The sequence below is a fragment of the Cynoglossus semilaevis genome, chromosome 18 (genome assembly GCF_000523025.1).
Source record: "Cynoglossus semilaevis isolate Cse_v1.0 chromosome 18, Cse_v1.0, whole genome shotgun sequence".
Classification (NCBI taxonomy): Eukaryota; Metazoa; Chordata; class Actinopteri; order Pleuronectiformes; family Cynoglossidae; genus Cynoglossus; species Cynoglossus semilaevis.
In genome coordinates this window covers 9,238,950-9,266,339 of record NC_024324.1, presented here as the reverse complement: position 1 = coordinate 9,266,339, position 27,390 = coordinate 9,238,950, and the positions used below count along the sequence as shown (strand labels likewise).

General features: G+C 39.8%; 4 protein-coding genes and 1 non-coding gene across 5 annotated transcripts; 1 reads left to right on the top strand and 4 right to left on the bottom strand.

Annotated features, from left to right (window-relative positions):
- Window positions 1–101: 101 nt before the first annotated feature.
- sf3b4 (splicing factor 3b, subunit 4) lies at window positions 102–3,342 on the bottom strand. The gene is made up of 6 exons (XM_008331495.3): window positions 3,255–3,342; window positions 2,514–2,642; window positions 1,809–2,360; window positions 1,434–1,592; window positions 1,008–1,169; window positions 102–428 (listed from the first exon to the last, which is right to left on the bottom strand). The coding sequence occupies exons 1-6, from the start codon at window positions 3,286–3,288 to the stop codon at window positions 244–246; spliced, it is 1,221 nt and encodes a 406-aa protein (XP_008329717.1). The 5' UTR covers window positions 3,289–3,342; the 3' UTR covers window positions 102–243.
- A 1,567-nt stretch (window positions 3,343–4,909) lies between these two features.
- On the bottom strand, window positions 4,910–17,564 carry lix1l (limb and CNS expressed 1 like). Its single transcript, XM_008331496.3, has 6 exons — window positions 12,711–17,564; window positions 10,278–10,441; window positions 9,053–9,193; window positions 8,268–8,363; window positions 7,776–7,853; window positions 4,910–7,367 (listed from the first exon to the last, which is right to left on the bottom strand). Exons 1-6 carry the CDS (start codon window positions 13,063–13,065, stop codon window positions 7,116–7,118), a joined length of 1,086 nt encoding a protein of 361 aa, XP_008329718.1. The 5' UTR covers window positions 13,066–17,564; the 3' UTR covers window positions 4,910–7,115.
- Window positions 17,565–17,699: 135 nt separating this feature from the next.
- LOC103394268 (type-4 ice-structuring protein LS-12-like) lies at window positions 17,700–19,178 on the top strand. The gene is made up of 4 exons (XM_008331498.2): window positions 17,700–17,789; window positions 18,371–18,439; window positions 18,565–18,682; window positions 18,836–19,178. Exons 2-4 carry the CDS (start codon window positions 18,391–18,393, stop codon window positions 19,014–19,016), a joined length of 348 nt encoding a protein of 115 aa, XP_008329720.1. The 5' UTR covers window positions 17,700–17,789; window positions 18,371–18,390; the 3' UTR covers window positions 19,017–19,178.
- A 537-nt stretch (window positions 19,179–19,715) lies between these two features.
- Window positions 19,716–26,669, bottom strand: LOC103394269 (polyadenylate-binding protein 1-like). The gene is made up of 13 exons (XM_008331499.3): window positions 25,979–26,669; window positions 23,790–23,983; window positions 23,537–23,652; window positions 23,021–23,160; window positions 22,823–22,917; window positions 22,591–22,728; window positions 21,809–22,271; window positions 21,570–21,677; window positions 21,321–21,466; window positions 21,157–21,241; window positions 20,682–20,812; window positions 20,183–20,282; window positions 19,716–20,084 (listed from the first exon to the last, which is right to left on the bottom strand). The coding sequence occupies exons 1-12, from the start codon at window positions 26,169–26,171 to the stop codon at window positions 20,190–20,192; spliced, it is 1,902 nt and encodes a 633-aa protein (XP_008329721.1). The 5' UTR covers window positions 26,172–26,669; the 3' UTR covers window positions 19,716–20,084; window positions 20,183–20,189.
- Window positions 22,357–22,491, bottom strand: LOC112488573 (small nucleolar RNA SNORA5). The gene has a single exon (XR_003052791.1). It is a non-coding gene; the product is annotated as a small nucleolar RNA SNORA5 (small nucleolar RNA).
- Window positions 26,670–27,390: the final 721 nt, after the last annotated feature.

Below are 27,390 nucleotides of genomic sequence, written 5' to 3'. Positions count from 1 at the left end.
GAATAAACTGCAGAGAAAATAATGACAGTCATACAATTCTAATTATAAAAAATAGAGTCAGAAACGTTTTCATCCTATACTATGAGAGAAAAAAAAGACAGATTTCTACTAAAAACTTTATTCACGTTTTCTCCTTTTTTCTGTACATACCCCCAAAAAAAATACAAAAAGGAATTTTCACAATGACAATTTGAGAAACGGTGTTAAAATAAAGAGCGCAACTGGTTTAGAAAATGGGATGGATTATGGTGGCATTGGTGCTCTCAACGGAACACGGGGTGGTGGTGGAGCCCCAGGTGTAGGAGGTCTTGGTGGCATCGGAGGTCCTCTCTGGAGGCCAAACGGAGGTGGACGGGGGGGAGCAGCCCCATAACCTGGAGGAGGCATAGGAGGCGGTGGGCCTCTCATACCTGGAGGCACTGGTGGACCTGAGGGTAACAACAATTTCAATTTACATACATTTCCACCACTTTAAAGCCTTGGTATATCAATGACAGAAAAAAATAGAACACAGGCACACATACAGTGTACTCAAAACCATTTCTAAAAATGCTGTATGCACACAGGGCTGTGAGGAAGTGATTCTAAAACCAGGTGTGATCGGCAGCTTCCCCCCCCCCCCCATGTTTATGTGAAGCACATTGTCATAGAAACTGAATGGGATTCTTATTAACTAATCCAAAAATGACATGTGTGAGCACACCCTTAGACACTGACTTTATTTGGTCCAACAGCTTAAAAACCAACTGTTAACTTATACAGTTGTTGTTGTTTGAACCTTTATCAAATTATGTGACACTAAAATATATAATAACACTTCAAATACCTCTATAAATCAGTTTTTGCATAGTCAGAAGTATCTGACAACATCATAAATTAGTAGATAAAACAGATATAAAAAAATACATGGTATTTTAATTATAATATAAATTAATTTTCCCCATTGAGTAACTTAAAGTAAATTTGACTTCTTTACCATTTTCTCATCAAAGAGCTACAGTACTTACCCACTGGATGTCCATATGGGGCTCGCGGTGGCATACCCATAGGTGGGGGTGGTGGCATGCCAGGAGGAGGTGGTGCCCTTGGCTGACTTGAACCTGGAGGAGCAGGAGGTGGAGGAACCATGCCTGGTGGAGCAGGAGGATGCATGGACATCTGGGGCATACCTGTGCCACATTAGGAATAGAGTAAGTCAGAGGCAGTGTGTTTTTTGACCGGGAAAGACCCCAAAAATAAAGTGCTAAGGTCTATACATATGCAAAGACAAATGTAATGATACACAAGTTTTTTGTTTTACTGCTTTAATGGAGACAAATGACAAATGGAGTTAGAAAATAAAGCCCACAGATTGCTCAAACTGTCCTCAGATGTCATTATAACCATGCTGATTCAATAAATAAAAAACTACCAAAAATTACCAAAAGACATACCTGGATGCATGTTGCCTGGGGGGAAGGGTGGAGGTCCTGGAGGGTGCCCACCTCCCTGTGGGCCTCCTGCAGATGGAGGCATAGTCATGGACGGAGGCATTGTAGGAGGCATCGATCCAGGAGGAGGAACAGGGGGGAAAGCCCCAGGTGGTGGCATGCCTACAGAGAAAGATGTGACATTGACAAACTCTGTTACTATACTTTTGTTCTTCTGCAGTGCAGAAGTCACAGTAAGAAAATCACAAAAGTTACAAAAGCACAACAAGATCAAGACTTTCAAAGACACATAGCCAACACATCATACATTTTGCCTGAAAGCATATGTAATATTTTTACCCAGAGTCACATTTTACGGATGAAGCTTTATGTCATTACCTCCCATGCCAGGCATAGGCATCCCAGCTCCCATCGAAGTCAGCACTGGTGTAGGAGCAGATGGAGGTGGAGGAGCATCCGCAAAAAGCTGGTGAGGTCTGTCGGCCTGCGAGAGAGGGTTCTGTGCAGCCAGGAGGCGCTCTGCAGCAGAGCCGTGTCGCTCACCTTTAGAATCCTTCTTAAAAGCGTACGACACAGTGATTGGCCTGTTGCAGAGGTATTGACCATTCATGGCCTCAATGGCAGCATCTGAAGCATCGAAACTGGCAAAATTGATGAAAGCATAACCCTTAGAGTTGCCCGTGTCTGGATCTCGCATGATCTTTGGCGTCTGGAGGATGACGCCGAAAGCACTGAACGTGTCATAGAGCAGTTTCTCGTCAATTTCTGGATCGAGGTTACCAATGAAGATGTTGGCACCCACGTCCAAGTTTTTGTTGTGTGCTGAGGCTTTGTTAACTCTGATAGGTTTACCATAGAGCTTTATCATATTCATAATTTTGATGGCATAATCGGCATCCTCTTCACTAAGGAACTCCACAAATCCATAACCTAGAAGATAAGGAATGAGACAGAATCATGATTAGCAGGGAAATGCTGAGGACTAGGGAAATACAAATAGAGATGTTTTTCCTCAGTGAAATGATGCAATCAATGATAGGTTAATGTGGCATGAAATTAAAAAAACAAAACAAACAAACTTACCTTGATGTTGGCCTGTGACCCTGTCTTTGGGCATGTGTGTGTTGACCACAGGACCCGCCTGAAGGAAAAGCTCCCATAGTAGTGGCTCTGATACTTTTTCATCCAAGCCGCCAACATACACTGTGGCGTCTGAAACAATTATATAATTATGATGTAGTTAATTTTACCATAAAATACCAACAGGTGATACATATATTGTTTAAGTTTTACATTTACTTGAGGAATCATTAGTACTGTGTCAACTTGAGTATCAACTCTTTTATACAACACAATAAACACAAATAAACAGACAACGCAAATAGCTCCAGAGACAACGTAACATTATTACATTATGACAGCAGTAACACATATCACATAATACATGAATGACAACAAAGAGGTAAAAGTGGTACTGTATACTACTAAGGACACACGGTCGTTAGTAATATACATACACACAATAATATAATAATATATAATATACACACAACAGATAAACTGCACAGAATATACACAAAGTATAGCAGTAACTGTTGAGAAGTTAATTTGACTATGAGAAGTAGAGTGAAACACTAACTTAGCCGGTAGCTTAGCTAGCAGAGACGAAACACTTTCGCGGTTCTTACCGAAATATTACCCATAATTGCTAATAAGCAAGACGTTTTAAACTAAGAGTGACACGATATAATCTAACAGTACATATTACCGAATGAAATACTCCAAACAAAAACACAATGTGATTCATCTTAATGCTGAAATTACCTTGGTTTCTTTCAGAAATTGGTCCCGCTGCCATGTTGAATGAACAACGGAAGACAAGCGTGTTGAATACGTAAGTCCAACCTCTTCCGGTGTGGCGTACCGGAAGTAAAATAATAAAATAAAATAAAATAAAAAAAAATAAAATAAAATAAAAAAAAATAAAATAAAATAAAATAAAATAAAAAAAAATAAAATAAAATAAAATAAAATAAAAAAAAATAAAATAAAATAAAATAAAATAAAATAAAAACATAGAACATAGTGTCCAATGATTATTCAATGTAGATTTCAATTATTTGCCTTTAGCTCAAATGCTATTTAATTTGCTTGTAAAACAGAAATAAAATTACCTTGTCTTACTATTTCAAAAAGTAAATTTCCAAAGACTCAATTTTCTGGAATGTAGGCAGTTTCATATGACCACGTGAAGCCCACACTTGTTTCATGGAGCTGAGATCATGCAGTGGGGGCGACTCCATCTGTTGCATTTCTTTGTTCCTAAGTTCTGATCAAGCTGTTTGTGTGTGGTTGTTGTTTTGGCTGAGAAACTTCACTGGAGGGATTTCAAGTTGTGCAAATTTAATTTGGTTATAACACGGAATCCATTTGGTTCTCAGATAGTACGTTTTGACAATGAAAAAAAGACTCCACCCATTCCTGGCCTCCTATGCTGTTACACCAACAACTTTCACATAGTCCTTAACAACGTCCATAAATCCTGTCTGCGTTCTTCCTGTTCTTTTCCTCTAGGGCAGCTCCATCTCTAACATCCTTTGTCTTATTTAATTCCCATCTCTCCTCAGCACACATATAAACCATCTAACCCTCGCCTCCACAAATTCATCTTGAGACTTCTCATCCTAAGCTTTCCTTCTAATATACTCACATTTACATGGATTCTAAATCTCTCATTACTGCATTTTTTTTCCGTTGTCATACTTTACCCTGATGCTCATCTCCACCCACCATACATTGCCTCCACTCTGTTCTTCACCTCTTTTTTGTTGATGGCTGATATTTCAAAGGAAAGCATAACAGCAAGACTTTACAAGATTACTATCATTTTTTTATTACATAATATAAATCTACTAAAGGTACTGTATAAACATGAAATACAAAATGTTCATAGAAAATACAAACAATGACAGGTCTTCAGAAACACATAAAAACAATACTGTATCAAATATGCAACATGTAAAAAAATCAGAACTTAAAAACACAGCATGCATCAAGACTCAAAATGATAAAAAGAGCCCACATTGGTTTTTATATAAAAAATATACCAAAATATAAAGCCTTCACTCATAATAATCACAAAAGAAACATCCTTTATCAATAGTAAAAAAAAAACTGCAGACATTGTATTAAAACAAAGTCACACACAAAAAGTAAAAAAAAACAAAATAAAAAATCAGAAGGTTACTCAATTAACCGCAACCATTGAAATAATCCTTGGTATTTATTTGCAGCACTAGTTTGTAATTTGACTTTGTTTGACTTTAAACGATTCACTGACAATGTAATGACATCAAATAGGACTTGAGCCAATCAGAGGTTAAAAAAAATTGACGGTGAGTTCAGACTACACATCTGTGAGGTCAGAAAATGATTGTTTACTGTGGTTTGAATAAGTCTGTGGCCAACTTTTTTCTTTGTGTTTTATCCCATCCTTTACCTTCTGCCACTGAAACAGAGGTACAAATAGTAATGGTAATAATACACAGATACGTCTTTGGAAATGCGTTACATTGCAAACACTTCTAAACATGCATTACTTTAAAGGTATAAAATGAGGTACTAAAGCTACTGAAAATGTGAAAATCAGAACTGGTCTAAGAAGAAAAGTTGCAGCCATTTTTTTTTAAATTGAAGCAACAAAAAATAAAAAACACAAAGATTGGACTGAAGATTGAGGTTGAATAAAAATAAAATCAGTTTGAATGTGTCAGTACTACAGGAAAGAAACACAACAATGACTGTTTGTGCTTTTTGATAAAACATTGAGGGAGGAGGGACTCTTTCATGGTTTAGGGCTGTATTTCAGACAGTGAGAAAGTAAAAAAAACAACAAACAATAGTGCCGGAGTGAGAGATAAATCAGAGACGGACTAAGACTTTTTTCTGTTAAACATGTTCTACTGAAGCCGAGTACCAACAAGACAATATGTGATGGCTACAAATGTATTCCAAAGGTAATAAAATGTAACAAGTCCTTCATATTAAAAGGTATATTGCATGTTATCCACATAATATCTACATAAAAATCCACACATTACATGGCAGAAAAAAAGCTCTAGAGCAGATTAGCATCTCTTTAAGACAACATCTGGATCTGGTCTAATGAGTCAAACCACAGCCTGCTTCTAGTTTTATAAAGGCACAACGACTGCACAGAGGAAATGCAGAACCAGAAAATTAAAACTGCTCTGGCTTCAATCCTTCCACATTCCTGCCTCTTTTTGATTTTTATTAGTAGTCTCCGTAAATTTACTTTAATCAGTATGGGCTCTCCAAAGTCAACCAGCAGCACAAGCCCTCCTGCTGTTTAACTCCCTGCCCATGTTCCTCTCAACAAATCTTTGAGTGTCTGGTAGAGGCTACTTTGCGGAACACTTTCATTTTAACAGTGTCATAAAAAAAATGTTTTAACACTTAAAAGACTGGAAAATTAAAGGATATTGCATTTAGTTAGAAATCAGGTCCTTTGACCCAGAAACACTGGGAAGGTGGTGAGTGCAAGATGAACGCCAGCACTGCTGAGACACAAAGCACTACTTTCATGGATCTAAAAAAACAAAACACAAACGCTGCTTTGTTTTCACAACAGTGACTCATACATGACTCACTGATATCATGAATCATCTGGGTTTGAAAAGCCAAACTTGAAATTAATCTCAGATTCCTCAGCTCATTTGTGGCTTTTTGGCAATTTAGCGGTTTTACGGTGAGATTCTCACCCAGCCACATGATGCACATGACCAACACAGACTGATCAGAGGACTTCCAGCCTCTCATACAGGTCCTTTAGATGAGACATTATACATTCAGCACGTTTCATGGCCAGCATTAATACAAAGATGCTTAAATAGTTTTCAAAAGCCGTAACATGCAGAAACTGAATCAACCTGCTGTTGGAGACCTGAGAGTAATGGCACTGTATTCTAATACAAACTCACGGATGAGAAGAGCAAAAACTCTCTGTAATGTGAAGATATCACAAGTTGTCTTTTATCATCTCCCATGTTAACCTGACAACATCAGTAAATGTGAGTATTCTCAGCATTAGCCTTTGAGGGGTTCCATGTTAGTCGTCTATGAAGAAGTGCAGAGAAGTGCACCTGGTATAGAGCAGCAGCATGTGACAAACCATTTTTGGCACCATGCTATTTTTTTTTTTTTGTCACATTAAGAGGAAATTCACTGCGAGGCTAAATCAAACAGCCTTTTAACTTTCAAATTTGACCTTTAAACCCACAGTTCAGCTGGTATTTTAACTCTAGATGAAAAGTGACGGCCCTACCATGTGACAAAATTCTGCTGATTTCTTGAACTCATGTCATAAACGATTATTTTAAATGCCAAGTTTCAGGATAGTGATGAACTTTACAGGCAAGTTTACAGCTATTTTATATCAAAGGTTTTCTTTTAAAAAAAGCAATTTTTTTTCCTGTAATCACTAGGCACAGAGGTAAATGATACAGCGTTAAAAGAGTTTCTAATATGGATGCATGTACATACCGTGAAACCAGGAGCTGATTATGTAAACATAATAACACAAAAGAAAATAGAAGAAAAACCAGAAGCCTCATACGTATCTCTGAAGAGTTCAACACTGTTACCAGGAATCCTGCAAACCATGGTTTAGTGTGAGGGCAGCGTGGCAGTGTTGGCTGCGTTCAGCTGACCCACAGCCAGCATCAGGATGTCTTTCTTCTCTTTGTAAAAACGCAGTTCTCTGCCCGCCAGCCTGGCATCCTCCAGTTCTCGCTCGGTGGAGGCCAGCTCCTGGGCGATCGTGCTGGCTATGCTCTGTTCTCTGTTCACCCAGTCGGCCGCCATCTGAGTGCGCATGTCGTCGTCCAGAGCCCGGTGGGAGTAGTGAGCCAGCACCTCCTACAAAAGAAACAAAAACAATTTAAAACAATTCATGTTTTTTGAACAACATTTCTTATAAAGAATAATATATTTATATATATATATTTTTTTTTTAACCTTATTCTATGATGTCACAGTTACAACCTTTGAGAAGTGTTGTTTACATGTACCTTTCTCTCAAATGTAGACCAGATTCAGTCTAGGAAAACTCCATGGATTAACTAAATCTAATCCTTCTTTAAGGCTTGTTAGGATTTATTCCTGATCTCATTTTCAGGTTTCGCCACTGCTGGCTGCTCAGACAGTGCAAAGGAGCAAAATGCCTGTTTGGGCTGTCACATAATTACCCCAGTGAAAACCACTACTGTACTTCTATAATTGAACCCATGTGTGATGTGTGGGACGGGCTGGACTCTGGATCACTACCTGTCGGGAACACTGTCGCTCTCTCATGGCTTTGAGGCTTCCGTTCCAGTGCAGGAGCTGAAACACAGTCATCAGCTCCTGAAGGCACAAACACAGAGGAGTCAGCAGAACATGTGAGGCCAAAGTCTCCTCTGAGCACTTCAGCTTTTAGTAATTTAATTATTCCAAGCATGCATGCCCTGAGAAATTTACTTTCCACACGGAAATTGGGTAAAAAAACTTCGAGCTTGGAATGAAAAAACAAAACAAAAAACACACCAAGTCCAGGAGCAGCTTAAAGAGTGAATGATTATATATTTACCAATGGACAAAAAAACACATCTACAACTTATAAAAAGGTTTGGATTTATACTAGTCCTTCAGATGAAAAGTGTTCAGCGGCAGCATGTGAGTGTAGAGCGTGCAGCTGTTGTTTCCAGACTACGCTCGTGCCTCATCTGTGGGACATAAAATGCTACTTAACAGGAAACAGACATTCCTGATTTTATGCACCTGAAACTCCAGCATCGATTTTCCCTTGTTGGACTCCAGCATAAAGCGAAATGCTCCGATTCCTGTGTTGGGATTGTCGGCCTCCTCCCTGTTTCCCTGTTAGTGTGAAAAGAGACAAAGTACTGTAGTGAGTGTTCAGTACATGTTGTTATGTATTAAAGTTTCTGATTACATATGAAAACTGCCGACCTGGAGAAAGAGGTTAAAAAAGGGATAATAATTTAAGTGTAATAACATTTAGGATGTAAAGAGCATAATTTAACCATAACTAATAACTGACGACATGTACACATACAAAGACACACCCCTACTGTGAGAAACAGTTCACAGGAACAAGCAGGTATTAACACTTTAATACATTGGTTTCCAATTGAATTTCTGCCCCCCCCCCTTGGGGAGGAACTGGAGCCAAACAAGATTAAAAAAAAAACCACGAACTCCAAAACCTCCAGGGATATATAATATATAAATCCAGTGCATAAGGCAATAGGCCCAGTTTAATATAAAACACAATTTTATACTATAATAAATCTCTTCATTCAGTGTGGGGGTCCTTGCTGTGAAAATCATGCAGGACCCCTGTGTTAGAACATTGGGTTGAATCCTTCCCTCTCAAAGCTCAAGTTTTCTGAATCCACTTTGTTCCTTTATCACGAGAACAGTTGGAAAACACCAACACACTTATTTAATTTACATCAACCCAGTTAGTGGGGGTGTCAGCGTGGGTTAATGACTAACAGCCACATAAGAGAACACACATCTCTGAGCAGTTTATAATGGCTCACATTAAAGGAGGCCAGGGCCTCGTTCACGCTCTTCTCAATGAAGTCGTCTGTGATGCGGCGGGAGGGATGTTCATTGAAGACAGAGTTCATGAGGGCGATCTTGGCAGCGCTGCGTCTCGCCTCTGCCTTTGTGGGACAGAACTGTGAAACATAAAGAGCAGGACGAGGAGGAGGAGGAGGAGGAGGAGGAGGAGAAGGAGGAGAAGGACATGTTATTATGATTACAGATAAACAGACGTGAGAGATGATGTTCATGTCATGAGTTTGGATTTAACAACTGTCGTCTCCAGTCCACCACCTCCATGATTACTTCAAACTGTGACCTAAACACTGCAGCTGGTTGTTTGGTGTTGTCAGACCGCTGATTGTACCAGAGGTATTTCTCCATGAATCCCTTTGGTCTTGTGTGATTTCCATCATTTGTAAAACCCTCTTGGCAGCAGAGGAGTAAAGCATCTATCTGCTCTGTTTCATTCTGGCAGCAACAGTTCATATTTTCAGAGCCACAGAGCAACAGCGTTTCAACACAAACTCTAAAAAGATTATTTTTGAAATTTGAGCAACCGACATTCACGGTCCAAAAGCAATCAAGCTTGTTGCACACATGCTTGGCCAGTGGTTTTAAATAGTTTTTCTTTAGCTGTAATTTCAGACTGAGATGTTTAAATGCATTTCACAAGTTATTGATAACATATTGATATTTTGGTTCAGTTTCAATCAAGACTGATAAAGGTATATGAATGAAATTGACGGGCTAACATTTATTGAAAAAAAATGATGGCAATTGTGTATGTTTTCCCTTCTCTCCAGAAATGTAATATAAAATGTTTTCATATGGAAACAAACTTAATGTATTAATTAAGCTTAATATTATAAACACATGAGAAATTAAATTTGAAATAAAAAGTTCCTTTTTAACGTAAATCTCATTTTTTCACAGGACAAAAATGTATGTGCTATAACATAGCGCATACATCGTTAGAACTACAAATCTAGTTCACATTTGATTTCCTCTCACAGGCTAAATATAATTACACTGTGGGCCCCTGGGCCTGACTTTGACGGCTGTGCTTTAGCATATCATGAACTCAACAACAATTTAAACATGCGTCTGAATTTGTTTGGCACATCCGAGGACAGATTATTGTGCAGCAGCGGAGAGAAATAATCCGTTGTTGTTGTCAATCCAAACAGAACGAAGACTGTGCAGATGCTGAGAATGTACCTGGAAACTTCCGAAGCAGCTGCCTCCTGGAAGACTCACGTAGCAAACATATGGCGGGCTGTTGGACGGCACCATTTCATAAACAACCAGAGCTCCATTACGCAGATCGGCCCCTCTGCTCAGCTTCATCTGCCAAAACTCCTGCAACGCTTCCACCACGTTTACTACAGGGAGCAGATGTAAATGAGCTGTCAGACACTGATTTACTATCAACCACCCTTTTTTCTTATCATTACAACAAGAAGTCGTTAGTGTGACGAGAAGCTAAATGTGTTTTGTGATCAGTTTCCACTCAGAGTGTCATTAGTTCCTGCCCGTTTTCTACAACATCCTCCCTGAAACACAAAGATGGAAGTAAGAGGGGGGAGTAGAGGAGGGAGTGATGAGGGTCAGTTAAAGGATGCCAGGGGATTTTCCTGAAAATATTTATGTGGCTGCCTAAAGGAAATACTGCATCACCTCTGGGCTAGAGCTGCTCTGTGCTTAAAGGAACACGCCCTCGCACTGACACTTAATGTGCTCGCAGGGGAGAGTTATCATTTCGTCCTCCAAGAGGAAATAACAACAGAGAGAAGGAGGCAGATTTGCAACAGACATAAATAATTATTTTTAGTCTCAGCTCGAGGGGAGGTGTTATGAGCGCAGCCAACATTACCCTGGTCTTTCTCACGTCTGTACCTCCTCAGCTTCTCCCGCCGGAGTCTTTACACACAGACACGACTCTTGTTTGTTTCACGCAGAGTCTGGAATCTGATCAGTAGCAGTTGTTTTTAAGTTTCTGCTGCGCTTGGGCTGGAGCCACATGTACTGAGAGCGTTCCTGGTTGTGACAAGATGATGCATTCTGGCCTAATTTTATCACTTTTTGAGCATTTCCTCAGCAGAGGTAGGAGTCAGGAAACAAGGGAAGATTAATGACAGTGGTTCTCAAATGATCAGGCCTCAGGACACATGCTTTAGTCCTACAGTCACAACCCACTTTTTCATCAAGCACAAAATAGTTCAGTAGAACACGAATTTGCCCCAAATTATTTCCACATTTAACTGTAGTCTATTTGATTTTCATATGTTAGACAAATCCTTGTTAAATCTCTTTCATAGTGAAGGGGCCATTTTAAAAAAAGAAATCTGTAACAGATGTTTTAGTTTTTTGATGATAATAATGATCTCTCTCCCTCCACAAAACTGGAGTAACTTTAAGATTAAAATCCTTCCCATCTCAAATCTGGGGCCAGTGTTGACAGTGTCGAGCGGCTTTAATGGGATAAAGAGAAAAACAGGCTGTTGGTCTGAGCACACAGGGACAATCTTTTGGTAATAAATCCTATTAGCACCAGACAGTAACACTTATATTAGCTCCTACTGTCGACATCAATGCAGCGTTGGGGTCTGAGTTTAGTTTTAGTTTTATGCGCCCTGCCAATGTGCATTCATTAATAAACAAGAAAGACTGAAGACACTGTGATTTAAGCATTTAAGGTCATATAACCATTAATATGATACCATATGAGGGAAACAGGGATACGACAAAATACACAACATACTCCCAGGTCAAGTTTTTGTACACACATGCTAATCCTAATACTGACTATACTAGGTTCAATAATTACAAAAATTACGTAAATTGTCTAACTATCTCTGGGCTAACTTTAAGCTACCCTTGATGCTAACTCCTCTTCAACTTCTTCTACTAGCCATTTTTTAGCATCTTTGACACGATGATGACATGTTTGCCATTTTTTAAATAATTGTGTTCATGTTTGGGAAAACATGAAGCTTTTTGATTTCATTTTATTCTGTTTGGAAAGATTTATTTGTGCCTTCAGGGTATTATTTTTACCACTTTGTTCTCTGTTGAAAGTTATTCACTGTTTGCTTCTGAAAGATTTATGTTGTTTTTGTTCACCCAGTCCTTATTTTGTTGTAATAATTTCAACATTTTTTACTAAACTTCTGCTTTTGTGACACTTGGCTCCCAACTATTCCTTTTATAGCTCTTTGCATAGGAACTGTATCCAGACAACAATCAAGTGCACATAGGATGACACATAATTACTGCCTTAGTTTAAGTCGTAAAAGTTAAGTCCAAAACATAGTTTAGTCTGAAGAATGTCACTATTTTGAAATAATTGTGTTTAAAGTGTAAACGCCTGTGCTATAGGTGAATAGTTAGTTTAATGTTTATTGTGTTTTGGTCTGAGCTCATAATTGTTTTCGTAAAAATGTCAAACCGGTAGTAGTGTAAATACCTTATATGAAAACTGTGAACTGTGAAAATAATGCTTTTACATGGTAAAAAATGGGTTTTTACGTGTTTTCTGTTTGTAACATCTTTCATTTTCTTCTGTTTATATATAAAACAAAAATCAGTTTTAAATACAGTCTTTGTTATTTTAGTCTGTAGCTTTTCTTTTTCATAAATTGGACGAATTACCTCTGCCGTAGCCTTGTGTATGTTTGGCGAAACTCCGGACCACAGCCTCCACTGCCTCCTTCAACACCGCCGGGTTTCCCGGGTTGCAGTGGCCGGCGGCCCCCGGTCCTAGCCCGGCTCCAAGTCCAGCCATTACACCGCCGTACAGGCTGTGGAGCTGCAGCGGCGGAGGCGGAGGAGGAGGCCCGGACGACAGGGATAAAGAAGCCGGGGAGGACAGCAACGGAGCGATAGGCACTGTCACCCCGGGCCGCAGGGAAGAGGAGCGCAGGGTTCCAGTAGTTCCAGAACCGAAGCTGATACCTGGCTGCAGTCGCTGAGGGCGGATACTGTCCGGGAGAAGGTTAGATTCCATTGTCCTCACGTAACGTCTTCGGAAAGCGGCGAATGTGAAGCTGTTAAGGTGACGGTTTGAGGCAGAGGCTCGATGACTGCAAGCTGCTGAAGTAAGAGGTTTTAGCAGGGTTTAAGTCAATCACTGCCGAAGTGGATGAAGTTAAAGCCGACGTAGCTCCAACACATCACACGGTTCCTCTGCATCCTCACCTCCTTCTCCGGATTAGACTGAATCGCTGTCACTCAAATGAGGCGTTCACGAACTATTCGTATTTTTCGGCTACCACTAAGCAGATCATGAAATTGCATCGATATAATCCCGCTGTTCTGATTTATCTGAAATATTTAATATTTGAATTGTATTGGCTGGTGTGAACATTAAAACATATTACAGACTTTTCAACGATTCTATCCTCAATTTAAAGTATTTGTGGTTGTTTTTTTAGGGCACAGTAAGTATTGTTTTACAGCCTGTCTTTTCCCCATATGCGGCCATTTTGAGGCCCCGCAGAAACATATTCCTCAATATAATTACTGACAATTAAGAATATTTATCAATTAAAACTTGCTATGTTTAGTTCGAGGTTTTCTGCTACGGAATATACACAAACTCCGTTGTGTATGTTACAATTGGCACTAATCGGTTTTTGTCAATTTATGTTAACTTGTGTAAATGTTTTATATTTTTTTGACTATCAGCTATTTCTGTTCAACTTTTTGCTTCTTGTTTGACTTGAATCAAGACTTAGTCACCTATTTGTCTCATATTTATATCGCAAACTTTAGGGATATTTTAAGACATAACTAGGTTAAATGGGGAAAACATACTGCTGCTGACTTTATCGTGAATAATTCGTGAAGGTTACGAGTATCGCATTGTTATGCTTTTCATTTCCCACTTTTTGCTTTGTGCATAAAGGCAGCAGTGGGGAGTCAGTGAAATATCAAACCCAGAAATTTGAGCCTCTTCTGGTCTCCTCTGTTCTCCACTGGCACCAACGGAGAACAACTACAGTGTGGCTTCACAGCTGCAGCCTGAGGCATGTGGTTACAACTTGGAAGAACAATTCACTTTACCCGAGAGAAAGAACAACAAAAAAGAGAAAAATTCACAAAACAATATTGACTGTAATGTTTTTTTTCTTTTTCTTTTCTTAAAAAAGATGTAGACTACCATCTTGTTGAATACTTGGGTAAGGAAATGGCACCTCCTCTCCTTGTGTTTTCTTGGACTTTTTATGACTCCTGGCCCTCTTGTCATTTTTCATTCTTTCTGTGGTCTGGGATCATGCCATGGAAGTTCGGAAGAAGAACTGGGGAGCATTTGATTTGAAGTTTTCTGAAAAGCCTTTCCTCTCATGTGGAATTCTTTAATTTGACAAAATAATTTAAATCAAATAGTCTATGGTGAAATGTTCAGATGTTCTCCTTGTCTGTGTGTGGTTCTTGACTACTTAAATGTAAAGCTGGGGTTTAAAAACAATCTGGAGCCTTGGGTAAGGTCTGTGAGTAAACTAGAAACAATGTGTTGATAAACGTATATAACCTATATGATTTTATACCAAAACAAACAAATAAGGCTTAATTATCATGCTCATGTTGTTGTAATTGAACCTTTTGCTCACTGGAGGGCATACTCTCATGTCAGTTGATCCTCCAGCTTCACTGGTTTATGTTTATTACCTCAGACTTTTGAACCAAGATAATTTGATGGGTTTTTTTTATTCAATTATTTATTTAAGTCTCACTTGTTTGATTGTAACTGTACTGTATTGTGTAAATGTTAAAGAAAATATTGTTGTTGTGCAAAATGGTTATTTTTCTTAGGTTTCCCAGGTGCCTGTATATTAGAAGAGGTTTTTCGCCAGTGTGGAAATCCTGCCCACGGTTGTTTTTAAGTGCAACAAAATAGTTCAAGTTTATAACACCGGAGATAGATAACAGCCAACGTCAACAGAAGTCACGTCAGGATGAGTAAAGACTCAAGGTCCATCTTTTCCCACAGCTGGAACACAAAACTACATCGTCCCTGACAACATGGAACACTGAGCTTTTACAAAACAAACTTGGTAGATAAATATACGAAAAAAATACCCTTACAACTGGTCCAGAAACAGCTAAAAGTCAGGCACTATAAAACAAACCAGGTTTGAATTAATGTGAGCCAAGAAAATCACAAATTACATTTTAAACAGAAACATTTAAAATCAGTTAAAACAGCAGATTTGCTAAAAGATCATTTTGAGATGTTTTGTCACAATAAAGTAAGTGCAGAAATAGGCCATGTTTAGCCAGCTTAATATAAACAGCCAAAATGCTCAGCAAAAGTCCTTCCCTGCATATGGGTCAGATTGATGTAAATCATTAAGTTCTGGGCCACAGTGGCTCCTCCAAGTTCCACAATTAGCCCGCAGGCCGTAATTTGAACATGGCTGACGTCAAAGAACCAGCACTGCACTGAACTGAACTGAATAAATGTTTGCAGTGATAAATGTGTGGTCTGAGGGGACGTTTACCACCAACCAATGACGACATATTTGGCACTTTTCTAGACTGTCCTCTTGCTTTTAAACACAGTAGCTGACACACACACACGCAGAGGACATTCTCCACTGATCCCACACTTGACTGTCATCTCTAATTCTGTCACACAAGACATACCTCCCATTCCATCGTGTCTGTGACAGGCTGAGTTTTAACAAAATAGAGTATTTTCTCGGCTGCGTCCAGTGCATCAGTGTTTCTGGACACAGACACACAGACAGCCACAAAGACTAGTCTCTGTTTTTAAAGCACTCCCTCATCTGGTTCTAATCAGTGTTTCACGGTCAACGTTTGACTCTGTTGTTTGGGGGATTTCCTACTATGAGAAACATTCCATCATAACAACATCATATCTCTGTATATCAACTGTGTTACTGTTTTCCTCGTTTAAATGAAAAAAATGAAATAGCTAAAAAAGGAATTTCTAGCTTTTTGTTTTTAAGACTAGCATATTTGAACATTTAGCTATCGTCTCAGATTACTTTTTATCTGGGATTCTGCGTTTATTGCTTATCTGTTAATAATTCCTTGGCTGACTTGAGGTTATTTGAGTTTTCCAATCATCAGTATTTTGTTCTAACTTCATCTTCTACATTTGTGGCTACGTTTCAGTTACTTTCAGTAACCAATTCTTTACCTCATTGTCTAAATTAACAGTCCTTGCTATTGTACTGTATATTCTTGGATTATCTAGGAGCTAATTTTAGAGTTTGAGTTTTATTTTTGTTTGGTTAGCTGATCGATGTTTTTAGCCACAGTATATGTTTGCTTCGTTAGCTTTTTAGCTGAAGTTGATTCTCTGGATTTGCTTATGTTTGACATTTAAATACATCTTTATCAACTTTATGTTGTTTATTAGAGACTGGATGAGGAGTAAAGGTGACAATTAATGACAACCATAAAGATAGACGTGTAACACAGTAACCTTTTGTTGGATGTTAATCAGAGGGGAAAGGTTTACATCCACATACACAAGTGTAACATGAGTGTGTTGGCCTAAACACAGCTGTGAAGACAGTTGTCACGTCTTTTGGACCTTCCACGTCCAGGTTGTGTCATGGCACAATTTTCATGAGATACTCAACACTGCTCTAGTTCAGATAAAATGGTATCAGTATTACATGATATACATGCTAGGAGAGAGCAATGTAGCCTAGGAGATTTAAAATGTTTCCCATATTTGTAGGATGAGTAGTAATTTATAATCATATTTCTTCTTAAAGATATAATGAGGCCAACATCCTGACATTCTGCTTTAGGATCTGAATTTAAAACATTGTTGCATTCCTCCGTTATCCATCGTTTCATTTTATGTTTAAAGTTGTGTCCCAATTTTTAACTGCGAACCATCATTTTGACAATGTTGCTTTTGTGGTCCTGCCTAATTAAATGTTGAAATTAAAATATTTAAAACTTATTACTGTCATTCTCCTCGTAGTTTAAGTTACGCCGCTAACTTCCACACCTTGTGGACAAGTCGTCAGTTGTATAAACACTTTTATTACAGTGTTTTGACGATGTTGGCAGGAGAACTTCCAATTTACCTCGGAACCCCTTCAGTTAAATGACTGCCACCTGCTGGCAATTCTCTGATCTCAAGTAAATATATTTTCACCTGAAATATCAGGATAATTTGCTAGTCGTGTGTTTGAGACCAAACCATAGTACCTCGAGAAAACCTACACACAGATATATATAGAAAAATTAAAACGCAGTTGAAAATGTAATAGTCGGAGGCAGTATTTACACATTTAAAGTACTCTAATTCTACATCCATGGTAAACATCCATGAGAAAACCAAATGAATCCAGCAAAAACATCATGAGATGTTCCCCATTATGTAATCTGTTAATATGGATTATTCGATGAATCCCACATACTCCAAATCCCTGTTGCAACATCACTGTTAGTGATGATTAAGTGTTTTATTTAATCAACATGATAAGACACTCACTGGCTGTGACAGTCAGCACTGACACCGTTGGACTTTGCTTCATTTTTGCTTTGTGGCAACATGAGCAGCAAGGGTCAGCACTGTCACTCCGACACACTGGAAGGAAGACAGCCAATAGGCTTCCACCTCTTTATCTGGACCAATCATATTCACACTACGATGGCTCTGCATCACAGCAGTGACTATAAGACGTGTGAGGGACTCACAGGAAGGTACCTTCAGATCCAGATTCTCCTGTGGTTCAGGTAAGTCCGCTTTCACTCAACGGGTCTTTATGAGTTTAACCAGCAACTCATATCTAGGATAAAACAAATTATACAGATTATTATTATTAAAACTAATATCACTGTTGATATATCATAGGCAAATTAATGTGACATTATTTAATCACTACTACTACTACTAATTACATTAGTTATTCCATTATTAATTATTTATTTTAACTAACCTTATTTTATTTTGTTGGTGAAAACCACAAAACTAAACTATGTGCAAGGTGTGTTTTAATTAGCAAGAATAAATAAAAAAAAGTTAACATCAAGGAATAAAATACTGAAATTATAATTCTTTGGTTTTTGATTCAGGATTTGTTCGGTGACTGAAATCAGTTAAAGGTTAAAAGGTCACATGTGTAGGCGTTTGATAAACAGACAGGAGTTAAATGAAGTCAGGTGATCAGAAGCATTGACCACAATTCTTAGAAGCGTATCTTGTTCTTGTCATTTGATCGATTCCAATTCTTCGAAAAAATATCGTATAATTATCTAGAACAAATACAATTTTTTAAATTTTAGTATAAATAATATCATGGTCTGTTTTTTTTAAGGTCTCCTCCAGTCAGCAGCCATGAAATTCACCCTCATTGCCGCCGTTGTCCTGCTTGCCTTGGCACAAGGTTTGACTCTCTCACACAGACTTTAACGCCAATAATTAATTTTAATTAATTTTTTTTTTTTTAATTAATATCAGTAGACAGTTTACCCCTGGACTGACACTGTCTTATCTCCGTAAAACTTACAGGAAGCTTTGCACAGGATGCCAACCTTGACATCGTCAAGTACTTCGAGGACTTCAGGACTAAACTGACCCAGGACATGGCAACCCTTGTTGGCAACCCAGAACTGGCAACCCAGACTGAGTGAGTACGGTTCCAGTCTGCTACAATGTTTGGAATTCCAATTAATTCTAGAGTCGAAATGACACAAAAGTCATAAGATTTCATGTGGTTTTCAAACCTCTTCAAAAATGTTAGCGTGAACCTGGTGTTTTCTTTGCGTTTGCCCATCAACAGGAACTTCTTGCAGGAGAAGAAAACCCAGCTGGAGCCTCTGGCTGCTAAGATCCAGGAGCAGGTGAAGACTGTGGCTGCTAACGCTCAGGCCCAGTTCCAGCCCATGATGGAAAGCCTCCAGACCCAGATGGAAGACTTCTTTCAGAGGTTGACAGAGCAGGCTCGCGCCATTGCCAACTAAATCGTCGTCCTTCCATAATGACTTGGAAAAGAACACGGAGAGTAAACCACCGTCTTCTCTGCAATGGACTGAGTTAAAGCCATGACTCTGGTGTTTCTGTGCCCGTTAGCATTGATGTTTAGCTTCTCTGTCTAAAAGCACAAATAAAAACATGAAACACAATTCACTGACATGATTTTTTTTTTTTTTTGCACAAAATAAGTAAAAAGGTAACTAAATGTTACCTCAAGTAATATCAGTTAAAAATGCAAACCCTAAGTACAAATTAGTAACTTAGCAGTGGTGTACTCACCTAGTCCTTCAGTGGCATCCTACCTGAACAAACATAAATCCAAACAACTTCTTATAGTTTTAGAAACCCTCAATATTATGCAGAAATGTAGTATCTCCAACTCATGTAGCATAATAATGGCATTACTATAGCAAAAAACGCACAAAGCACAATTCAGCCACTGCTGCGACATCTTTCCAAGTCTTCAAAAAAAAAAATGTAAATAACAGCCAATTGGACAAAAAAAAACAAACAACTGATCAGTCAAAACAACATCTATATTTAATTCTGACAGTGGATGAGATAACAGCCACGAGCCACAAACATGTGGCCCCAGAGCCTTTATAACAGCCACAAACATGTGGCCCCAGAGCCTTACTTTGCCCACTTTTAATGTTAACTGCAAAACCATTTCAAGCACACAATTGTAATATTTTATCCTTTTTATTGAAGCAAGCAAAGATCAAAGTAAAGGTCATTACAATAAGAGGCTTCAGCAGCCGCAGCATTCAAACATTTAAAATGGATAAAATAGCAGAAAGGAATGCATTTAACTCAAGTCTCCTCTAAAATCCACCATAAAGCAGTTTTTAGTTTTTTCCATTTTCTATTTTTTTGTTTATTTTTTTTCTCTTTAATTTAGCAAGCCAGGTCCGTTCAGCCTGACTGGTTCCTTGTTTCAATTTTTTTTTTATTAATTAAATGTCTTTTACTCTGTTTTGTGTCTTTTTGTTGTAAAATTCTATTTTTTTGGTCGTTTTTTCCCCCTTTGAAAATCGTCACAAGGTTGTCCATTCCTGTGAACACACACACAGATTGAGATCAAATAATAATTACATAAAAATAAAGATTAAGCCAACCACTCATATTCTACTGGATCAAATCAAATGCTGACCTTGGGTTCAGACACTTGGGACAACAGCTGGGTTTGTCCCGGGCTTCTGGGCAGCTTCTTTGGCCTGGTGGGCCTGGAGAACAGCAACAGCTTCATCCACCTAAGAACATTGACTCAGGTTAGAATCTTCACATCATGAAGCTTAAAGCAGAGCACAACTTATGTCTCACTTACATTTGTTTAAGCCACAAATAATATTCTTTTCCCAAATTTCAACGTTAAGACAATTTTTTTTAAACTCTTGATTTTTTAAAATCAAGATTGTAACTTAAGTTGAACTATATAAGCCTTGGGAAACACCACTCATCGAAACAAATTAAATCTCTGATATCTGGGAAAAAATATTGCTATCATATTTAAAGATGCAAATGAAAGCACTGATGTGCCAGTCAGCTTTAGACCTAGGAGGAACACTCAGGTTATTGGTGGACAAAAACCCATCTCATCCGTCAGTCTTAGAAAATGCTGTGAAAATGACCAGATGTTTTTTTTTCCCAACCTTGGAGCGCAGAGACTCTGGAGACTCCAGCATGTGGAGCAGCTCTGAGTTGTCAATCTCCAGTAGCATTCCAGTGATTTTCCCTGCCAGACTGGGATGCATGTTCTGGATCAGTGGGAACAGGCGCTCACCTGCAGGGAGGGGGGGCATACACTACATTAGACATAGATTATACCATCATCAGATTAATGCGGGGTTTCTTTACCAGTTATAATTATCATTATCTTCAAGGTTGGCTCCGACTATACAGACCAACCACAGGAGTGACCTCCCAAAATAAAAATGTTTCTTTATTAAAATAGTGGGGGAAAAAAATTATAAAAGAAAAAAAATGGGGAAAGGCTTTTAAAAAAAAAAAAATCTTGATAATGTTTGTCTGTTGAAACTTTTTTTTCTTTTTAACTTTTCAATAATTATCACTAGTGTTAAAACAGTGGACTACAGCTTAAGATTTCTGGTAGTTTCTGGATCTTACCCAGCATCTGCTTCTGCTCCTGTGGAGGAGCAGCAGCCAGCATGGAAGCAGTCAGAGGCTCCTGACCTTGAACATGAACAGCAGGCTGAGGCAGAAGAGATCGAGGGTCAGACGGAGACGTAAAGGTGAGTAAATCTGCCACGTAAATTTGGCTGAAATCCTACCTGCTGCATGTTCACCGGTGGCTGGTTGCTCATGTGCTGCTGAGGATTGCGGACCCCGGGAGCGTACTTGTACTGAGGGACTCCACGCACTTGGTTGGACATGGCGGTGGGAGCACTGGTGGTTCTGGCCCCCATGGACTGAGTGGCTGGAGGGACAAGACCACAGAAGGATGTACAGATGAACATCAGTGATTCACAGAGTGTGACCACACCTGAGATAGACTCAGTGACAGAGTACAGGCAACTAACCCATGCGTTGGGTTGACATCATGCGAGGCACAGACGCAGGTCTCATGGTGTTGAGGCCCTGGGGTCTGGGCGCTGAGGGACGCATAGTTGCCGGCATGTTCTGGAATTCTGTGAAGACAAAAATAAATTAGCATCTGGTAGAAGTAGGAACCTAAATCTCTGATCATTTCTGGACCATTTGTTTTGGTAACAAACTTTTGAATTGTCAAAACTCAGGGAACAAGTAAAGAAACACTCACGTTGGTGCCGGACTCCTTGAGTGGCCCATCGTGGACTGGGCCGCAGTGGAGCCATCTGTCCCGTTGCTGGGTAGTAAGCAGCACGATTCTGGGCCTGAGGTATGGCTGCCATGAAGTATCCAGAGGGCGGGGCTGGCTGGTAGGGGTTTATGACTGGGTTTGGGACTGCACGTACGGTGGCCATGCGCTGCATGTACTGGTTGGTCAGATGGGCCTGTCGCTCCTCCTTCCTCTGGGCCAGGGCCACGTACAGGGGCTTGGTGGCCACGATGCGTCCGTTCATCTCAGTCACTGCTTTGGTGGCCTCCTCTGGTGAGGAGAAGCAGACAAAACCAAAGCCCCTGCTGCGTCCACCCTCCGTCATCACCTTGGCACTGGTTATGGTACCAAACGGTGCAAATTCCTTCCGCAGTCGCTCGTCGTCGATCCCGTCATCAAGGTTTTTCACATACAGGTTGACTCCCTAACAATGAAAGCAGGTCAGCGTTAATAAAGTAACGTACTTCCATCTTACGCAACAACATTCCTTCATACGTTTGAATGAGAGTTTTTGTCTGTAGAACAGATTTATCCCCACGGTCTACAGTGCAGAGAAGTGAGGCCCATGAACTACAGTCACTGTTGCAGCCATTTTGGCCAGTGCAACCCACCAAACAGAGAGCACTGAATTTGACACAGCTGCAGCATGAAGACAAGTCAAAAGCACACTAGCTTTTAAACCAGTTTTGTGGATCAATATTTTGTTTCAGTTTTGTCAAGTCAGAACAGAACACCAACGTCACCTGGTAGCGGGTCATGCGATCCTGTTTCATTTGCTCGAACCTGCGTTTCAGTTCTGTCTGTCGCTCAATTTTCTTCTGTGCTCGACCGACATAGATCAGTTTGCCGTTCAGTTCCTTCCCGTTCATCTCATCCACCGCCTACAGTTAAAGCAAGTAGAGCACAGGTCAACTTTTCACTGGATTTTTAGGAGCCGTTCAATGGAAAAGCCTAAAACTAGATTTTTGTCCTTACCTTCTGTGCGTCCTCGTGCCTCTCGAAACCAACAAACCCAAAACCTCGGGATTTTCCGTTGTCGTCCATCATGACACGGATACTCATGGCAGATCCTGGTAAACACAGATGGCTTCAGTGAAAATGATCAAGATGAACCAAATAAAAATATAACCAAATAAAAAACAAACAAACTGAAAAACAACATCAATCACTTACCATATTTGCTAAAGACCTCTCTCAGCTTCTCATCATCCATATCTTCACCAAAGTTTTTTATGTAGACGTTTGTGAACTCTCTGGCTCGGGCACCGAGCTCAGCCTCACGCTCCTTGCGAGACTTAAAGCGGCCAACAAATCTGGATGAGGGAAACATTTAATGTTAACCAAGCAAAAGAAGATACAACATCAAATCAGGGCTCTCTCGTCAACACTGCTAGGTTAGTTACGGTTAGTTAACATTAGCTAACACTTTCACATACAAGGATGATGCACACAGCACAGCAATCCTTGAATCTACTGCAACCTCAACAAAACAAAAAATGTTTTTTATGCCATTAAGAAATATACAACATATGAAATCAGTCAGGATCTTAACATATTAGACATTAACTTCTATTATAAATACAGAATCAAAGGCCCTGTATTATAGACATTCAAGGTCTTTCTGTCCTTAGACTCTTTGCTTATTCCTGGTTGAACTGTTAACCACTGAAACAAAGATCATTCACTTACACTTTTCGGTCATTCAGCAACATGCCATTCATTTTCTCAATGGCTCGTTCAGCTGCCTCGTGAGTCTCAAAATGCACAAAGCCATAGCCTTTAGAGCCATTTTCATCACAAACCACCTTAGAAGGGAAAGAAAAACATGCTGTAATATGTACCCCACACATGCAGTAATATACTAAACTAAGAGTTGACAGAAATACTTTAGGCAATCATACAAAACCAAACAACAAAGGTCGGATGACTCAGGGTTTTGTACCTTGCATGACAGGATGTTGCCGAAAGCAGAGAATGTGTCGAAGAGGGCCTTGTTGTCGATGGACTTGTCCAGGTTCTTGATGAAGATGTTTCCAACACCACTCTTCCTCAGGGACGGATCACGCTGCGACCACATGATTCTCACTGGTTGCCCCTTGATTACATCGAAGTTCATTGTGTCCAAAGCACGTTCGGCTGTAAAGAGGGAGAACTTAGGGTTAGTTTTTCCTTTAATTTTATAAAAAGTGAAATTGGATTACAGATGGGAAGAAGATCATCTTTCTGCAAACATTAAAATGACAGTGAGGGTCAAGGACTACAGTCGTGCCCATGCCCTTTTTGCAGACAGTCTCACTCTTGACCCTGCAGTTCAGTCCGTCACATGTGGGTTATAAAGTGGGATTGCCTACAGAAGGACAGTTTTGGTTTCTTTCCAGGAGTGGAATTGGAAATGGTTGGGATATTAGACACAGTGGAGTGTTGGGGGAGGAGTTCGAGTTGTTCAGAGAAGAAGACTACAGATAGATCAAGCTACATGAAATAGTTCAGCACGTTTGCTCCCTCTAGTGTGCCTGATAACTGATGGCATCTCATTTTGAACTTTACACTTTTAAAAGACCACACCTGCCTGACATTCCCTTCTGTCCAGTTACTAGCCGCCTCCAGTAGGGGTCTCTACACTTCAGGCTATTAAAACCACAATAATCGTCTGGAAAATAGCAGACCCCAGTTTAACCATCAAGCCACCACCGCCCCAATCAGAATGATCATTGAAATCCCCCGAGTTGAAAACAACTGTGTTGGGTTGCAGAGTTTGTAGCGATGACTCCCTCTTTTTATCTTACCACTCCATTCTGTGTCTACACCTGCCTGCACCACCTCACAGTTGGGTGCAGCCACGGTGTGGTCCAAACTTGCACCGAGCGGGTCAACGTTTTCTTTAAATGCTCAGTTTGTTCTTTCTTTTTTCCTGCACTTTTGATCCAGCCCTGCTACCACAACATCATCTCAGCAACTCTATTGGGATGTCATACTTGGCTCCGGGCAGCACTACCCGCTTATTCAGTGCCATGAGCTGCTCACGTGTGTAAACAATGCGTGTGCTGTGCCGGCTGTTGCTCATTGTTACTAGAAACAACACAAGAAGCAACACAAACGAACATGTTAAAACACAAAATACCTATAAACCCTCAAAATAAAGACTCAAGAGTTGTGGTAACATATTGTCACCAACTGTGGTGTCAAACCAGAAAGGTAACAAAGGCTATATAACAATGTGAGCGAAACAGCAAAAGATACCAAATAGTGCCTCTGGTTTCTTTGTTTCCTCTTTGTCAACAGGTCACTGTGTCAATGCCACAAGTTGCATTAATGTTTTCAGTGTTTTGTAATCAGTAGCTCTGTATTGAATAAATTATTTTTGGTTAAATCGTGAACCTCCAAATTCACTTAAACACTATAAGTTTAAGATCTGTCCATCCACTTTTTCAGTGTTTTGCCTTCATACACCTTATGACATACGAAATACCCCAGGACAGTAAATCAACTGTATTAAAGAACTGGAATTACATGTCTGACTCATCCTTTACCTCAACAGTAGTAACCCGACCTGAAACAACAGTTCAAATGCAGACTTTGGCTCTTATCATATGCATGCAGACAGAGTCTGTGGGGGGGGTCAAAGTTTCTGTATCGAGATATTTTGTCCCAACCCTAAAAAAGGAAGTGAATTTAAATAAACAGGCTCATTTTTAAATCAACTAAAAAAAAATACTATAACACTATCATTAATCCAGAACAGCTTCAAACATAGGAGTTTAATGGCAGGTCAGGGACAAAGGGGGCCTACAACACTTCAACCTCATTCAAATGGGTCATCTAAAATTATCAGAAAAATAATAATTACAAATTGATTAATGGACTTTTGTAGTATTTGTTTTTTTAACAATTACAACAGCTAGTATGATGTCATATGAGGGTATAAGGCCTCAAATTGGTCCAGGGGTGGGCTGGGCCCTGTAATTTTTGCTACGCCACTGCTGGGAGGTTCAGCAAAGGAAATCCTCCCCACAATATGTCGGCCGCAGTCACGTGTAGCGTGGAAGCTAGCTCCCGCTTCTTGAACACAGTCTTTGAACACACGGTATTCTCACTGAATAATAAATAGTATAAAAATAATTTCATACTGACCATCCGCTGGTTGCTGGAAATTGACGTAGGCATATCCGAGGGAGCGTCTGGTGATCATGTCTCTACACACCCGGATGGATAGAATCGCTCCGGCAGGACTGAACTTCTCGTACAGCATGGCCTCGGTCACATCTGGGTGCAGGTCTCCGACGTACAGAGAGGCCATGGGGTAACTTGGGGCGCTAGGATTCATGGTGGTCGACTAAAGACACTAGTTGTTATCTGGATGGATTAAAATTAAATAAAAAAAATACTTTGCTGCGTCAGAGTAGCACGACGACGACACGCGCCAACAAAACGAGCTAAAATTCGGCGTTAACCCGCAACTCGAACGTATTTTAACAGTACGGCGACTTTTTATGTGGTTAAAACGAGTAACTCGACTCTGAGGCACTGGGATTAAAACAGAAATCTAAACATGAACGTTTTCTTCTGAACCACGTCGACTCAAATTCTCGTTAACGTTTAACTGCCGTTTTCCTTCTACGTTACCGTCCAGTCCGCGGGGTCTATGCTCCAGCTTCTCCGACTTGTTACGAAAGCAAAGAGGAAAAAAGTAATGATTTTTTGGCTTTTTTAAGATTTTGAATTTTTTTTTGTATTTTTATTTTTTATAGAATGTGTGCCGAGCAAGCTCAGGAGCACACGCGCACTCACACAGCACTAACAGCTGGGGTTGAGGGGAAGAACGGTGTCGGAAGGCCGTTCTATATATATCGAAAACTGCGTCATCCGCATTGACCAATCATCATCGAGCATACGTATAAAACGTCGACAAAGAGGCGTTTACCCAAGAATGGTTGTGGTGTTTGCGGAAGTTCCATGATGTTGCAATACTAGTCGACTCAGGAAGAAGAAATACAAGTCTTTGAATCCTTTTAACTAATACTAAATAAAACGTGAACATTTTTGAAGTTATATTGTGTCCTGTCAAATTACTATGAACTTGCTACGGTCCTGGTTTTCTTGTAAATGGAGGTACAGCCAGCTGTTTTTGCACCAAAAAATACAAGACATTAAACTCATTTGACTTAAAGGTTTTCTGGCCATGCATCACTTTCCATCAACCTTCAACAATTTTCTTTCAAGGGGCATCATATTTACAAAATATGATCATCAGGCAAAACTGCAATGTGTTGGTGGATTAAGTGCAAATCCAGTTACTTATGCAGTGGTGGCTTAGTGGTTAAGGAAGCGGACTTGGGTCCGGAAGGTTTCGAGGCCACCAGCTGCTAAGTTACCACTGAGGTGCTCTGAGCATGGCACCGCTCAAAGCTGCCCACTGTTCACCTTGGTGATGGGTTAAATGCAGAGGTCAAATTTCGTTGTGTGCAGTGGTGTGTGTCACAATGTCACAATGACAAGGACTTCACTTTCCTTTCCTTATGTGAAGTGGAAGGTAAAGTTCAGCA